Source organism: Salmo trutta, chromosome 1 (genome assembly GCF_901001165.1).
Source record: "Salmo trutta chromosome 1, fSalTru1.1, whole genome shotgun sequence".
Classification (NCBI taxonomy): domain Eukaryota; kingdom Metazoa; phylum Chordata; class Actinopteri; order Salmoniformes; family Salmonidae; genus Salmo; species Salmo trutta.
In genome coordinates, this window is record NC_042957.1 from 21,445,040 (window position 1) to 21,460,588 (window position 15,549).

A 15,549-nucleotide genomic window follows, 5' to 3' on the forward strand; every position below is an offset into this window, starting at 1 on the left:
ATGAGAGCAAGGCTGCATTCTTCACTAAAAGCTAGGCTTTCAGAAAGGAAATGTATATCTAAGGAAAACTGCTGTGTGGCAGATCGGCTCTAATTTTATCTTGCCGATTCACCCTCTGAATGACCCAAATACAAAATCCATGTTTCAATTGTCTCAAGGTTTAAAAATCCTTCTTTAACCTGTCTCCTCCCCTTCATCTACACTGACTGAAGTGGATTTAACAAGTGACATCAATAAGGGATCATAACTTTCACCTGGATTCACCTGGTCAGTCTGTCATAGAAAGAGCAGGTGTTCCTAATGTTTTGTACACTCAGTGTATGTCATCTAGGTGCATTCATTGCTTACGCTGCAGTCTCTAATCCATGCGTTGCTTTCCTCTTCCGTGACGTCTCTGTCGGTGGCACTCTTGAGCAGCCTGTCGGCCCTCTCCTCCTGTCTGTGTACAGCAGAGACACACTGGTCATACAGCTCTGTGTAGCGCTGCCACAGACCCAGCAGAGCCTTGCTGCTCCTCAGCTGTTCTGAGATCTGCTCCAGCAGACCGTTCCACCTGAGACAGAGGAAGATAATAAGTTAGGATCTGAACTGGGAGCAGTTATGACACCGAACCGACAATAGTGTTGCACTTGCATCAAGTGTCACATACTGTTCTAAGATAAGCCAACCGTTACTGTGTATACTGAGTGTTAACATTCCAGACTCCTAGCTCACAGTGGGCCCCAGGAAGATTAGCTGTTGTAACAGCTAATGGGGATCCAAATCCCCATTACCCTGCAGCCCTTCTTCAATGCCCACCTGATGTTGACGTCCCGGAGGGCTCCGTCCAGTGTTTCTGCCACAGACGGGTGGCACTCTGTCAGCAGCTGATGTGTGACAGAGCCAAACTTCCTCAGACTGCTCTCCTGCTTGTCTAACTCCTCCTGCAGGTTCTGAACAGGTACATAGTGCCGGGTCAATGACAAAGATAAAACACAGAGAATCTGTTCACTCTCTACAAACAAATCAGGCTAAATGTTGTATTGCTATTACATGACAATTCAACAATCTCAATTTAACTTCAATCTTGACCTCTTGCCTTCCTATGACAATCTTGCCTTCATTCTGCATAGTATTTTTTCTTCGATTTTGTTATTCAAAATGTTTCCCATGTTATTCCAACCTCAGGGTAATGTTGAGGTTGTATTTTAGTTGTGTTTTGGTTGTATTTTAGTTGTGTTTTGATTGTATTTTGGTTGTATTTTAGTTGTGTTTCGGTTGTCTCACCTCCAGGCTTTCCACCTGTTGCTGTACAGCCTCCAGGGAGCCTGTGAGCAGGTGTAGCCGGGACACGGAGTACCTCCCCTCCATCAGGTAACCGTTGATCTCCTCAGCAGCACGGCGGTACAGAGTCCACTGCTCCAGCACTGACCGCAGGCTCACCTTCATCTGACCAATCTGGAGGGCCGCGGAGAGAGGACATTATGTTCCACAGTTCGTTTTTTTACTATTGTCAGGGAATTCTCTGAAAGCCATGGGGGTTAAATTGGGATTATAATAAAGTGAAGCCAGTTCAGACAGGAAACCTTAGTGTTTACATAAGCTGATAGCAACTATGCTCTGGTGTTTCTTTGCTGCCATGCTGTTGCTGTAACATGCTGTAAATTCGCTATGCATTGTCTGTTTTCTGCTAGCCCACCACCACGCCAGCCTCCAACTGTTTGGCTCTGCTCTTTTCCAATAGGGTGGATTGGTAAAGCTATACCCCGCTCACTGCCTGTAGTTTGTTGTTATGTTAATGATTTCAGCATTGCTATGGCAGTGAGCTACCCCGAAGCTGCAGAGTCTACCGCCAAGACCTAAAGTATTGAAATTGACTTTCTAATAAATGGTTAAAAAAAAATACTGGTGTTTTCTGTCTGAATTGAGGTTAGATTTGGATATGGTACTCTAGGTGGTGAAACTGTTCCTAAAATTTAAACAAAATCTGTCAGATTAATTGTGTGAGTGTCATGGTATCAGTCTGGAGAATTGTCTATAAACCCACCATATTGTCCAGGTTGGTCCAGGACTGGTTCAACCCTTTAAGGGTCTCCATAACAACAGAGCAGGCCTGCCCCCTCTTTTCCTGGATGAGTCTGCTCCCTCTCTCTTCAGCTTTCTCTAAATCCTTCTCTTTCTCCTTCACTAACTCTTCCAACTCCTGAGCAAGAGAAAGAGAGGGAATAGAAAGATAAACAACATAAGAAAACAAATATGATAGATGAATTAGAACTGATCTGAGGTTAGAAAACTTACTGTGAAGAGAATATTTGCTTGTAGGTTTAATGGGAAATTGTGAATGGTGTTAATGCTGTATCTATGTCCCTACCTGACAGTCTTTGAGTGCATTCTGCACCGATGCTACGTCATCTATCCTGTGTCTCTTCTTCAGTTTGTCTTCTTGCAGGGTCAGCCAGGTCTTCAGGGCCTGAACACCATTCTCATGCTCCATCCAGCCCTCCAACAGGCCTTCCAACAGCTGGATCTGGGGTACACACACAGCAACATGTCACACAACAAGAACAACAACTGCTATCAATGTCTGAAAGGCAAAGCATGAACTTGAGAGATCAGCGTGTAGATCGTTGACTTGTCGTTCACCTAAATCTTGTTGTTCTGGCTATCAAACAGTTACTGATGACATCTATCCAAAAGGTGTGGGGGAGGCTTTCAGAAACATCATTCCTCCAGATCAATGGGGGGGCGGTAGCTACCTTCTCAATGATGAGGCCTTGCAGTATCTGCCAGCGGCGATTCATGGCTCCCAGGCGCTCGGCGAAGTCGGTCTTGTCGCTGCGCTTCCCCTCCACATCTTGACTACTGATCTGGAGCACCGACTGGTTGACGAAGTCCACCGTCAGCTGTTTACATGTCAGGTCTATACTGAACCCCTGGAGAGACAAACAGGGGAATGGGAGAGGGGAGGTGAGAGAGAGAAAGAGAAAGAGATGGGAGGGAGATAGAGGGTGGGGGAGAGAGAGATGGGAGGGAGAGAGAGAGAGAAAGATGGGAGAGAGAGATAAGAGGGAGCGAGAGAGAGATGGAAGGGAGAGAGAGTGGGTAGATGTGGGAAAGTATAGAGACAGGATACATTGAGTAATGGGAGAGAGTGGGACAGCAGAGACAGAAAAAGGGTGAGAGAGAGAGATAAATTGTCACAACACTCATATAAATCATTACAATGATGCTCTGATTTTGTTTTAGCAATGTCTCTGAGAGGAGTACCTCTACTACACTATCTTACCTTGTACTTCTGTAGGTAGTCCTGAACAACCTCTGACCCCACTGCTCCCATGATCCTCTGCTGGTCCTCCGCTATCACGTTCTCCATGAGAGACATCCAGCTCATCAGCTCTGTGATGGCGTGACGCGACGCCAGCTTCTCCATCTGCAGCTGCAGGCACAAACACAAAGTCATGTTACAAGCTGCATCTCTCCATTTCCCAGTTCTCAGTGGACTGACACCACAGACACCACAGACACCACAGACACCGCAGCAGGAGGCATTTCTTTAGTTATAACATTCCTAACTTATGAATTAGTTACAAAATGTGTTACTCTACATATTAAGCTAAACAATGGTAGCAAGTTAACAAACTTTAGACTGATCCCGTACCTGGTGTAGTTTTTCCTGTACCACTGGGATGCGTGTGAACAGCTCAGCCCACTGGGTGTCCACCTGGGCCAGAGCTGATCTCAGACCAGCCGTGTCCACCCTCTTCAGCCGCAGCAGCTGGTTGCCTGTACTCAGCACTGAGGAGCGCAGAGATGACTTCGCATCCACCTCCTTAGAGAACTCCTACAGGGGGAGAGAAAGAGAGAGAGAGGGGGAGATGAGCTTTCATTCCTTTTGTTAGATCATTGCACATGTTGGTGTAAAGAACACGACTGCACATAGGACCCAGAGGTTTTCTTGGCCAGCTGACGTGACCAAGAAAAAGCTTGTTCTATCTACAGCATACATGTATAAATACATTTCTCTGGGATATGTGTAGGCCTATCTATCTGGTGTAACTTGAGGTCTCAGTCTCACTCACCAGGAAGGCATACAGGTGGTCTCTGACCGTCTCCAGCTCCTGAGGTACGGTCACAGACTGTGTGGTCCAGAACTCCAGACGGTCCAGAGCTGACCGCAACCACTGACTCAACTCTGCTGACTCACTCTGGTACCTGTAAGGTCACATGATATAACAGCAGCAAATGTTTAGTTCTAGGATTAGTGTTTCATGTTTAGTTCTAGGATTAGTGTTTCATGTTTAGTTCTGGGATTAGCGTTTCATGTTTAGTTCTGGGAATAGTGTTTCGTGTTTAGTTCTGGGATTAGTGTTTCGTGTTTAGTTCTGGGATTAGTGTTTCGTGTTTAGTTCTGGGATTAGTGTTTCGTGTTTAGTTCTGGGATTAGTGTTTCATGTTTAGTTCTGGGATTCAATTTTAAAAACGTACTTAGCTAGTCTGGACCCATACTGTAGTGTATCTTCCACCGTTGGCATACATGGTTAAAATTAGCAATAGCATATACAGCGTAGAAACACAACACAATGACTACTTCTATGATATACAGTATCTATTCAGGCTAATACCCCGCAATAACTTTAAACCAAACCCACTCTACTCCTCTCCCCCACCCCCTCCACTCTCCTCCTCTTCCCTCTTCTCTCCCACCTCCCCTCTCCCTCTCCCCCTCCCCTCTCCTCTGACCTGCTCCAGTGTTTGAGGGTGGAGTCGAAGCGGTGCAGCTCCTTGTTGACCTTGGTGGTGGAGCAGAGCCAGTGTTCCCCTAGCTGGGTGAGTTGGTTCTCCAGGTCTGAGCAACACACAGACAGCAGCAGCCTCTTCCCCTCTTCCATCACCTGGTAGAGCTGGGGCTGGTGCTCTGTCAGGCTGGTCTTCAGGCGCTATAGACGGGAAGGAGGAGAGGTAAGAGGTATGGATCAGAAAACAATGACCTGGAAGTCACAGTACCCAATACCAAGGTGTTTCAATACCACGTGCAAGGAGAACACAAACATGCATACCCAGGGGACACCTGTATGTGTATCCATGGGGGAGATACATTGAATTCAGTTAGGTTTTTATTGATTTCCATTGCAACAAGGGAACATGTTAAAATAATCGGTCTTGTGCCAGGTCAATCAGTAGGTGTGTATGATGAGAGGTGTGTGCTGTGTACCTGGTAGAGAGTGATCCTGTCACTGAGTCTCTCCTCTGTCTCCTCCACCAGGCCCACCGTAGGGATACTACACTCTACTGCCTCCAGCTGCCTGTACAGAGCCTGGTAGTCCTCCACCAGCATGCTCCACGACTGGGACAGACAACAGACAGACAACAGACAGAGAGAGAGAGAGAGAAGGGAGGGGAAAGGGTTAATATTATACTGTTCATCAAATCACTTTGCCATTCATCATTTCATCAATTTGTCAGTCTGTTAATTTATTGTTGTCATCTACTGTGACTGAACTCGAGGGGGAAATTCTCTCTCTCTCTCTCTCTCTCTCTCTCTCTCTCTCTCTCTCTCTCTCTCTCTCTCTCTCTCTCTCTCTCTCTCTCTCTCTCTCTCTCTCTCTCTCTCTCTCTCTCTCTCTCTCTCTCTCTCTCTCTCTCTCTCCTCTCATTCCTTCTTCCATCCATCCACAAAAAAAGCATCGAACCAGTCCACCAACCCAATTACCCAATCCCTCCTTCAGTAGCAAGTAACCATTCTCCTCTTGCTTCCCTAAGTAAGAGACCATCCCACTCTTACCTCCAGTATTCCTTCCAGCTCGACCCCTCTACGGTGGGCCTGTTTGAGGACGTTGTTGGCCAGGGCCAGGGTCTCCTCCAGGACCTGGCTCTCCCTCTGGACCACCAGGCCGCTCACCTTACTGTAGAATGTCTGGGTCAGGATCATATGACACTCCAAACCCTGGAAAAACTCCTGGGGAGAGGAGGGGGTGGGAGGGTGAGAGAGAAAGAGAAAATGTGGTAGGACAAATGTCATGAATTGAGAGTGGAAAAACGCATTGTGACCTTAAAAATAAGCAACACTAAAGAACACCATGAGGTTATTACTATGTTTAGGACCCTGACATGACAATGTGACAGCCCATTCAATAATGTTTGAGTGTGGACATTTATCGTTAGCTTAACGTGTAATATCACCAAACTCTCTTTTTGAAGGCCCGACCTTGTGCTTGTCCAGGAGTATCTGCACTTCTATGACAGAGCCCACGGTCATCTTCTGGTCGGCGGCCATCTTGTCCTGTGCGGTGTCGACCAGGTCGGTGAGGTCATGCAGGGCACTCTCGTACTGGGCCTTCAGAGACAGGCTGTGGTTCAAACTGCTACGCCTGGAGCCTACCATCAACACCAGCTCCTCGTAGGCATCCTATAGACATGGGTTACAGATAATACAGTGCATCAAACATACACTACACATCCTGGGTCAGATATCAGACAGTAGTTAGGGTTGATATGAGGGGGCACCCCCCTTGTTAACAAAACCCCCCATATTCACAGCACCGCCTCACCACCCCTGCATAACCAGTACCTTCCCCCCTGTTAACCTTTGACAATTCATCCCCTGACTGTTTGTTGTTACCTGTAGTTTGAGAAGCTCCTGGTTGGAGATCTGGTCGGGCTGTCGTCCCTCCGCTCTGCTCCTGAGCTCTGCTACTCTCTGCTCAAACTCCCTCAGACCATCCTCCACCTCGGATAATGTCTGTTCATGACAAAGGACTGTGTTAAATGTGTGTGTGTGTGCGTGTGCGTGTGTGCGCGCATGTGTCTATTACTATCACTGTACCTCCATCTGTTTGGGTGCAGGCCTGTCTATGGCTCCAGCCATCCTCTGCAGCAGCTGGTGTTTACTCTCACTGAGAGCTGTGAACAGCAGCCTTAGCTCCGTCTGGTGGAGAGGAGACAGGAGAGATGGAGGTCAAAGGTTAGCAATGATGACAATGACGAATGGTAGACATGCAGACCTTTAAATCTCACGCACACATACACACACACACACACACACACACACACACACACACACACACACACACACACACACACACACACACACACACACACACACACTAGCTACCTGGAAGCCGGTGTGTTCCTGCAGTCGGTCTCTCATACAGTCACAGTGTTGCTCCAGGGTTTGGTCCAGCAGGCCCAGTCTCTCCTGCAGCCCATCCAGAGTGTCTTCCATCAGGGCCTGCTCCTCCCCTCCATACAGCCTCCTTCCTCCTGCTGCTGCTCCACCTCCTCCTCCCAGCAGCTCCCTGCACTTGCTCATCTCCCCTGTCACCTCCCTCACCTCTTTACTCAGGCCCTGCAGAGGAAGAGGACAAGGAGAAGAGGTCAGCCAAAAGCCCAGTAATATAGTTCATAATACAGTATAGAGGGAATGTCCTCTGAATGTTCTCTGAATGTTCTCTGAATGTTCTCATATTATGTGTGTGGGGAATATTGCTCCATAAAGTCTATTAGCTGGTTGATAACTAGAACTGTAATTTGTTTGATTGCCTCTGCCTGTGGTTACCTCCAGGTTAGAGAGCTGTGTCTCAGTGTCCTCTGACAGCAGCACAGGACCAGAGAGGACGTTGTTCTCAGCACTGTCCAGCCAGGACGAAGCTGCAGACACAGCCGCATACAGCTCCTCCAGCACCGACACACCCCGGGGCACATCCTGCTTATTGTCAGCTATGCCTCCTGGCTGTAGACGCACAACGTAGGAGTTATATTAATGTTACACGTTAACTAACTAACTCACTCACTCACTCACTCACTCACTCACTCACTCACTCACTCACTCACTAATTATCTAACTAACTCACTAACTAACTCAGTAATTATCTAACATATTTAAAGCGAGCACAGCCACATCATTTACTGGATGTAGCTACTGTATGTTAATGTAACCAGAGGCTTAATTCATCACAGAATAAACCCTTCTCACTGAATCACAGTCAATCCATGTTTTCATGTACACATCCAGGAAACCTATATATTACTCGTTGACTGTTTTACTTCCATCCTCGTGTTATATACACCCAGTCGGTGTACGTGTATTACCTCTTGGGCTAGCCTCTCTAGAGTCTGGCTGCAGCCCTCAAACAGAGCCCTGGAGAAGTAAGGGTCTTGTCCCAGCGCCTCCCTCCTGAACACCACCCCTGGGCTGGACACACATGACCTGTGGAGCACCTGGGGAGAGGGGAAACAGGACTGTCAGATACTGATGTAATCTCACACCATAACTTAGTAGTGGTTACTGTACTTAGTTGGAATATGGTTTGTACTGTAGGTATTTGAATAACATTAGATGCTATGTGGACAGGTGTGCTTAGACAGGTAAGGTGTTTTGTAGATACGAAGATAATAGATATCCAAGCCATGCTTACCGGACTGAGCTGCTCCTGCTCCAGGGAGTTAAGAGACAGCTGGAGTTTGGTGCTCTGGTCTTTACTCAGATTCTCCCACCTCTGTCTCATCTGGTCCTGAGGGGTCAAGGTCTCTGCCTCTAACAACACACCAGGCTTTCCCTCACTATAGAGAGAGGGGGGACAGAGAGAGAGAATGAAATAGTAAGGGATAAACAGAGACCAGTGCAGGAATGAGAGAGAAAACAATTAGTGTGTGTGTGTGTGTGTGTGTGTGTGTGTGTGTGTGTGTGTGTGTGTGTGTGTGTGTGTGTGTGTGTGAGATAAAACGTGCCTGTCTCCATTGGGTGTGGTCTGTTGGCTGAGGATCTCCTCCCCTACACTGGCTACAGACTTCAGTAGCCTTCTCTGCTCTGCCAGCTGCTCCTCCAGCTCCTACACAATAAAATAATAGAGCATGAATACACACAGCTCCATACGCTCCACAGTACGTTTACTTCTCCAACACAGACACATGCTCTATACCCGTACGCACTCCAGAGGGAAGGACATATGTAGAGTAATGGTACAGTACAGCGGTATAGTACATGTACAGGAAAGAGTTATGTCATATCCTACCCTCTGTCGTAGCAGGTTGTCATGGTGCTGTTGTGTGCGTGTGGAGCGGGCCTGGGACAGCCAGTCCTGTATGTTGGGACTCTGGGACAGGATGGAGTCTGGCTCACTGTCCTCCTGCTCCTGCAATGAACCCTGGGACACAAGCAGAGGTCAGAGGTTAGGGGTTAAAGGAGAGATGTTACAGTGGATATAAACAGTGATAAATGCAGTTACTTTGATGCACAGTTTTGTGAGATTGAATTACAAAAATACTCCAACTAGGATTACTCTCCAAGTAAGGGATTAAAAGGGATGGATTACTCTTTAAATTCTATTTTAGGAGATTAAAAGCTTGTTCAAGGAAATTGTATTTTAAGACTATTTGGTGTGTGATCACATATTTCTTCATAATAAATATTGAAAGGGTGCATTCCGACTATTTGTTTGAAATGCAGATCCGTGCTTACATGCTTGTAAACATACCTACTACTACTGAAGACAATATCATAGCAAAGTGAGAGGCCAAATGCCATGTGTCATCACAACAGTGTTAGAGGTAGCATGACGTGGAGAGCGAGAGGATTCCAGAGCATCTCTGGGTTAGGATTAGAAGTTAGCATCTCTTTGCTCTTTGTTTGTGTGACATACAGGCAGTTGCTGTTCTCATGGGAGACAGTGGGCCTTTATGACTGAAGCATAGCCTTTGTGTCCACACAAAACATCTATTGATGGAGATGCGCAACACACTTCAACAAAACACAACAATACACCAACACATAAGAGAGGCAGGTGTATGGTCCAACTGTGTTTGTGTGTGAGAGAGGGAGAGCGCTAAATTTGTCTGTTACTACGGCGGCGCAAGTGCCAAACGCACGTTAGTTTGCGACGCATGTAAAAATTGTCTCTCTGGTATTTTCCACCCCATAAGCCAGGTTCAGCAATTTACCTAATATCAGCTTGCTTGCGCTGAGGTGGGAGGGGTGGCCATTTTTGACGTGTGTCCTTGAAAACAAGTGCAAAAATGTCAATTTCATGCAGCGCATATCGGGATTTAAGACCAACGAAAAGCAGGTCTTAGAGGTTGGTAATGGCATGGAGGATTTTGTGAGCGGAGGCGTTACCTAACCGCCCATGACACAAAGTGCCCTTATGCTCATGGAACAAGAGAGAAGATGTGCTTTTTGTGCCGGTAACCCTAGTATTAATAAACATTTGGTTTCATTTGATTAACAACCAAGCACATATCTTTTTTTACCTACCCAATGGATTCGCAAAGTAGCCAAGCCTATTAATAAAGAGTTTGATTCGTGAGACTGCTTTGAAATACATCTTAATCACCATAGCTTTATTCAAATATCAAGTTTGGGAGCAGCAAAACAGTGAGCGGACATCCCCTTCTTCTATGTATGTATTGTGTAATCCTACATCATTATAGCCCGCTCCCGTTTTGGACGTGCATAAAACCACTCCATGTAAGCTACATGTGCCCATGTGCCCATCATGAAACGAGAGATGAGATGATGCTGGTGACCCTTGTACTTATTTTCCTGTAACATTCCGCTACCGTAGGCGTGCCTATAGGCTAGAACTACGGCTGGTTCAACAGCAATCTGTTGTTTCTTTTTTATTCTGTCCATTTTATGATAACATGCTTCTGACCCCAAGCTATTTTGAAATATTGTTGTTGTTTAATTTGATTAAAAACCAAACTTTTTAGAATGATTCACCGTCCTGTCTTTATGATGATAACATCCAGCTGGCATGCAATGGAATTTCGGAGCCGTCTGCTATTTCTGGAGAAGTGTGAATACGGTCTGTAAGATGGTTCCATTATGTTTATCAAACATTATATTTGGGAGCAGTATGACGCTGAGTGGACAATCACTTTATGTTGGATCTTTGTCCAGCTTCTTTGAAAAGTTTGGATGTGTGTAAAACCCTGCATTGTCTGAGTTGCCTTAATATTATATGCCCACGGGGAGTGATTATGGTGCCTGTCACTCTATTTAGACATAGCCTATCTAAAACAAGTTGTTGATTCGTTTTGATTAGAATTAGATTAGAATTATAGCCATAATGCAATTTACAGTAGGCCTAACCCCTATATCAGTCTGAATGCTATGTTTAACAATATATCTCCATATTGAAGTCATGCCTTACTTCGAACAATGTGGACTGCAAATATGTTCAACACATTTAGCAAAAATGGGATAGGCCTACATTTTATTATTTTGTTTCTGTAGCCAATTTAACAAACTAGACTATAACAGACTAACATTCGAATTGGAGTTGAAGGCAACACAATACATAAAATACTTGAAGCAACCACATATTTAGCCATGGAGCAGGTTCTGATTGGCCAGTGAGGGGTTAAGCCTCCAACTCATTGATTCATCAAAACCCAGCCCTTTCGCGCCACCGCCAGCTACTGTGCCCATATACCCGCAGTGAAAATAGAGTCCACTGTGAGAAATAGAGAAAGAAAAAAAGAATGCGAATTGGTGGGAATGAAAGGGACAAAGAGGAGATATATAAAGAAAGAGACACAGAGATAGGAAAGGTGAGGAGAGGAAAGAAGAGGACAGAGAGAGAAGTGAGAGAGCGAGACAGAGAGACTGAGAAAACAGCCCAACACTCATACCACTACGATGCATCGTGTCTCACCTGGATGTCGACCTGTTTGTCCTGCAACATCCTCTGCAGCTCCACCAGGCTGTCTTTTAGGGAGTGGAGTTTAAAGGTGAGCTGCTCGGCCTCCCCGCGCGTCCCTGCCCGCCCCTCTAGCAGCAGGCTCTCACTGTGGACCGATAGCTCTGACAGGGAGGCCACCTTCTGCTCAATCTCAAACAGCATGTTCTGCAGGGACAGCAGCACACAGTAAGGCCAGCGCAAACAGAGTGACCACCAGAGTGACCACCAGAGTGACCACAACCTGATTCACAACTTGGCCGCAGAGTCACTGTTGCAGGGAAGAAAGCTGAGACATGATAGCGAACCCACAACTGATACAGCTAACAAGACCACACTCTTAGGGCTAAAATATGTCAATATCAGTAGAGACTCCTCAGAGTGAAGCATTAAAAAAGTTATAATTTGTAGATAAAACTATATTAAATATATTCACGTCACCAAATAACTGATTAAAAACAGTTTTCCAATGAAGGTCTACAGTAGCCTCAACAGTACTCTATAGGGTAGCACCATGGTGTAGCCAGAAGACAGCTAGCTTCCGTCCTCCTCTGGGTAAATTGACTTCAATACAAAACCTATGAGGCTCATGTTTCTCACCCACTTCCATAGACTTACACAGTGATTATAACAACTTCCAAAGGATGTCCTCCAAGAGAGCTCTTGCAGCATGGACTGACATGTTTTCCACCCAATCAAATGATCAGATAATTAATCTAGTACCGAAAGCATAAACTACAGCTAGCTAGCAGTGCATAAAATGTAGTGAGAAGGGAACTCAAAGAGAGAGAAAATAGTTGAACGGTTTTCAACAAATTGAACCCGCAAAACACCAGTCTCAACGTCAACAGTGAAGAGGCGACTCCGGGATACTGGCCTTCTAGGTAGAGTTGCAAAGAAAAAGCTATATCTCAGACTGGCCAATAAAAAGAAAAGATTAAGATGGGCAAAAGAACACAGACACTGGACAGAGGAACTCTGCTTAGAAGGCCTGCATCCCGGAGTCGCCTCTTCACTGTTGACGTTGAGACTGGTGTTTTGCGGGTACTATTTAATGAAGCTGCCAGTTGAGGACTTGTGAGGCGTCTGTTTCTCAATCTAGACACTCTAATGTACTTGTCCTCTTGCTCAGTTGTGCACCGGGGCCTCCCACTCCTCTTTCTATTCTGGTTAGAACCAGTTTGCTCTGTTCGGAAGTAGTACACAGCGTTGTACAAGATCTTCAGTTTCTTTGCAATTTCTTGCATGGAATAGCCTTAATTTCTCACAACAAGAATAGACTGACGAGTTTCAGAAGAAAGTCCTTTGTTTCTGTCCATTTTGAGCCTGTAATCGAACCCACAAATGCTGATGCTGCAGATACTCAACTAGTCTAAAGAAAGCCAGTTTTATTGCTTCTTTAATCAGGACAACAGTTTTCAGCTGTGCTAACATAATTACAAAAGGGTTTTCTAATGATCAATTGGCCTTTTAAAATTGTAAACTTGGATTAGCTAACACAACGTGGCATTGGAACACAGGAGCGATAGTTGCTGATAACGGGCCTCTGTACGCCTATGTAGATATTCCATAAGAAATCTGCCGTTTGCAGCTACAATAGTCATTTACAACATTAACAATGTCTACAGTGTATTTCTGATCAATTAAATGTTATTTTAATGGACCCAAAATGTTATTTTCTTTTCAAAACAAGGACATTTCTAAGTGACCCCAAACATTTGAACGGTAGTGTATGTTGTAAACGTTCATTCATAGACTAGGTTGTAGCAGCCTCATGATGGGTATAGTGAACATTTGAGTAACATGTAGTAGCCTAAACCTATCGATGTTACATTGAGCTGGGTTAATGGAATATGAATGACAGTCATCAAATATGCTTTAATAGAAATAAGGCCATGCTCATTAAAAAAAAGAATTGTCCCCTCTCATCTTAAGTGGCATCGATCACCACTTGTCAATATGGTATGGTCAGAAAGGGCAGCTAGAATACTGCTCCCATCAGGGAGCCAGCTCAACTATGGCAGTCAATGATAACCCAATCCCAGGCCAACAAAAAAAGGTGCTATCTAGAACCTAAAAGGGTACTTTGGCTGTCCCCATAGGATAAACTTTTGAAGAACCCTTTTTGGTTCCAGGTGGAGCCCTTTGGGGTTCTGTGTAGAACCCTTTCTACAGAGGGTTCTACATGCAACCCAAAATGGTTTTATCTGGAACTCAAAATGGTTCTACCTTGAACCAAAAAGGGTTCACCTATGAGGACAGTCGAAGAACCGTTTTGGAACCCTTTTTTCTGAGTGTACTGTAACTAACTATACCACAACAACATGGACACAACCCCTTTCTCTATCGCAGGAACATCAACGTCCAATGATAGCTCTCTGTTCCCTTCCTTAAAGAGTTTCTATTGGCCGAGGGCAGTGAATGACAGTCCGTGTTCTGGAAGGTCAGAGGCCTCGTCTCCACATAAAGGCCTTGGCCATTGTTTTCATGAACCCATCAGAAGAGCTACAGCTGCTGCTTCTTGGGCCTGCCTCATACAGTACACATACTGTATGCACACCACGTTCTCTGTCCTCCTTCCCTTTCTCTTTTTCATAATATATACTCTTTTCTCTACTTCTCTCCCTCTTTCTCTCCTTCTCCATCCACGTTCCTCTTCAACCTCTTCCTTCAAATCTCCACGACAACACTTCTCCAATGAGAGGCCCTCCCCTTCCATGTTCAGACCATGGGTGAAAAAGGATAAAAGAGAAAAAAGGGGGGATTTGCATGTTTTTCATTTCACTGAGCGGCCCAGAGACAGTGGTAGGAGTGGTAATTCCCTACTGACATGGTTCCCTCCACAATAGTCTCCCCAGTGCACCACCTCCTCTCTATTCAGAGGAGAGCTGTGACAGTGTCATTCAGAAGGAGATGTGAATATCTCTCTCTCTCTGTCTCTCTTTCCCCGCCTCCAACTCCCACTCTTAGCCTATCTCTCTCCATTCCTTTTGCTCCTATTCTTTCCTTATCTCTCATTCTCTGAGAGATCAATTTCTCTTTCTCTCCCTTCCTCTCTACTCATGCCTCCTTTCAAGTAATACCACACACATTTCCATCCCTCACGCTACAACCCCGACCCCCCGGTCCCCCAGCCCTGCTCCCATTAACTCCAGCAGGGAGCTGTAGGCCCACAGAGGGTTGACCCTGCACAGGCCTAGCCCTTAGACCTGAGCTCCACAGGAGCCATATGTAAACCCTAATCAGCTTATAGTCCTCCCAGCTGCTCTCAGCACACACTTCATTTATGGACTACCTGGGACTGGGCTCTGAGGTACAGTTATTATTAGGAGCCTGCTCCCATAGAGTTCATTTTAACCACTCAGGGTTACCCGTTTTAAGTTTTGAGGCAATACCAGTCAGTAAACGAACTAACTAAACCTGCAGCTCAAAATGTGTTTGTTCCCTATAGTGGGCACTCTAACAGACCTGTGCTTCAGGGAGAGGTTGGTCCATACCACTAATCTAGGATCAACTTTGTTTACCACACTCCTAGAATGATCCACTAGGACCCCAAAACACAAAACTGTCTCTGGATCAGCTCAACTTCCACTTCCACCACCACCACACCAACCTGATCAAAGCTGGGGGTGGCATCACCATGGTAACAGTGTGAGTGGGGGTGACATCACCATGGTAACAGTTTGAGAGGGGGACAAAGCAGGGCCCGGAGGACTGGGGGAATGTTTAGGGAGCCAGCGGGACGTCCCAAAGCTGGAGGAAGTCAGAGCAGGGAGACAGACCATAATCCTAATATCCCACACAGGAAGAGGGACAAAAAACGATCTAATCTAATTTAGGATGGTCATTCAGTGGGACAATAGCAATAGTGTGACCACTTTATGTCTACGTC

General features: G+C 45.8%; 1 protein-coding gene across 9 annotated transcripts in view; it reads right to left on the reverse strand.

Moving 5' to 3' along the window:
• syne1a (spectrin repeat containing, nuclear envelope 1a) overlaps positions 1–15,549 on the reverse strand; it is a 174,254-nt gene that overhangs the window by 41,493 nt on the left and 117,212 nt on the right. For all 9 annotated transcript variants that reach the window (XR_003873502.1, XM_029743658.1, XM_029743599.1 and 6 more), the window contains 22 exons: positions 11,634–11,825; positions 8,991–9,122; positions 8,707–8,807; positions 8,394–8,538; positions 8,068–8,196; positions 7,535–7,708; positions 7,091–7,324; positions 6,803–6,904; positions 6,599–6,718; positions 6,185–6,385; positions 5,762–5,935; positions 5,192–5,323; positions 4,720–4,916; positions 4,059–4,191; positions 3,638–3,820; positions 3,266–3,415; positions 2,736–2,912; positions 2,351–2,506; positions 2,027–2,182; positions 1,267–1,437; positions 799–932; positions 349–553 (listed from right to left, as the gene is read on the reverse strand). Coding sequence is in view for 8 of the 9 variants with exons in the window: in XM_029743658.1 (XP_029599518.1) it covers positions 349–553; positions 799–932; positions 1,267–1,437; positions 2,027–2,182; positions 2,351–2,506; positions 2,736–2,912; positions 3,266–3,415; positions 3,638–3,820; positions 4,059–4,191; positions 4,720–4,916; positions 5,192–5,323; positions 5,762–5,935; positions 6,185–6,385; positions 6,599–6,718; positions 6,803–6,904; positions 7,091–7,324; positions 7,535–7,708; positions 8,068–8,196; positions 8,394–8,538; positions 8,707–8,807; positions 8,991–9,122; positions 11,634–11,825 (3,498 nt within the window). In the remaining variant the exon portion in view is untranslated. The remainder of the gene's footprint in view (positions 1–348; positions 554–798; positions 933–1,266; positions 1,438–2,026; positions 2,183–2,350; positions 2,507–2,735; positions 2,913–3,265; positions 3,416–3,637; positions 3,821–4,058; positions 4,192–4,719; positions 4,917–5,191; positions 5,324–5,761; positions 5,936–6,184; positions 6,386–6,598; positions 6,719–6,802; positions 6,905–7,090; positions 7,325–7,534; positions 7,709–8,067; positions 8,197–8,393; positions 8,539–8,706; positions 8,808–8,990; positions 9,123–11,633; positions 11,826–15,549) is intronic.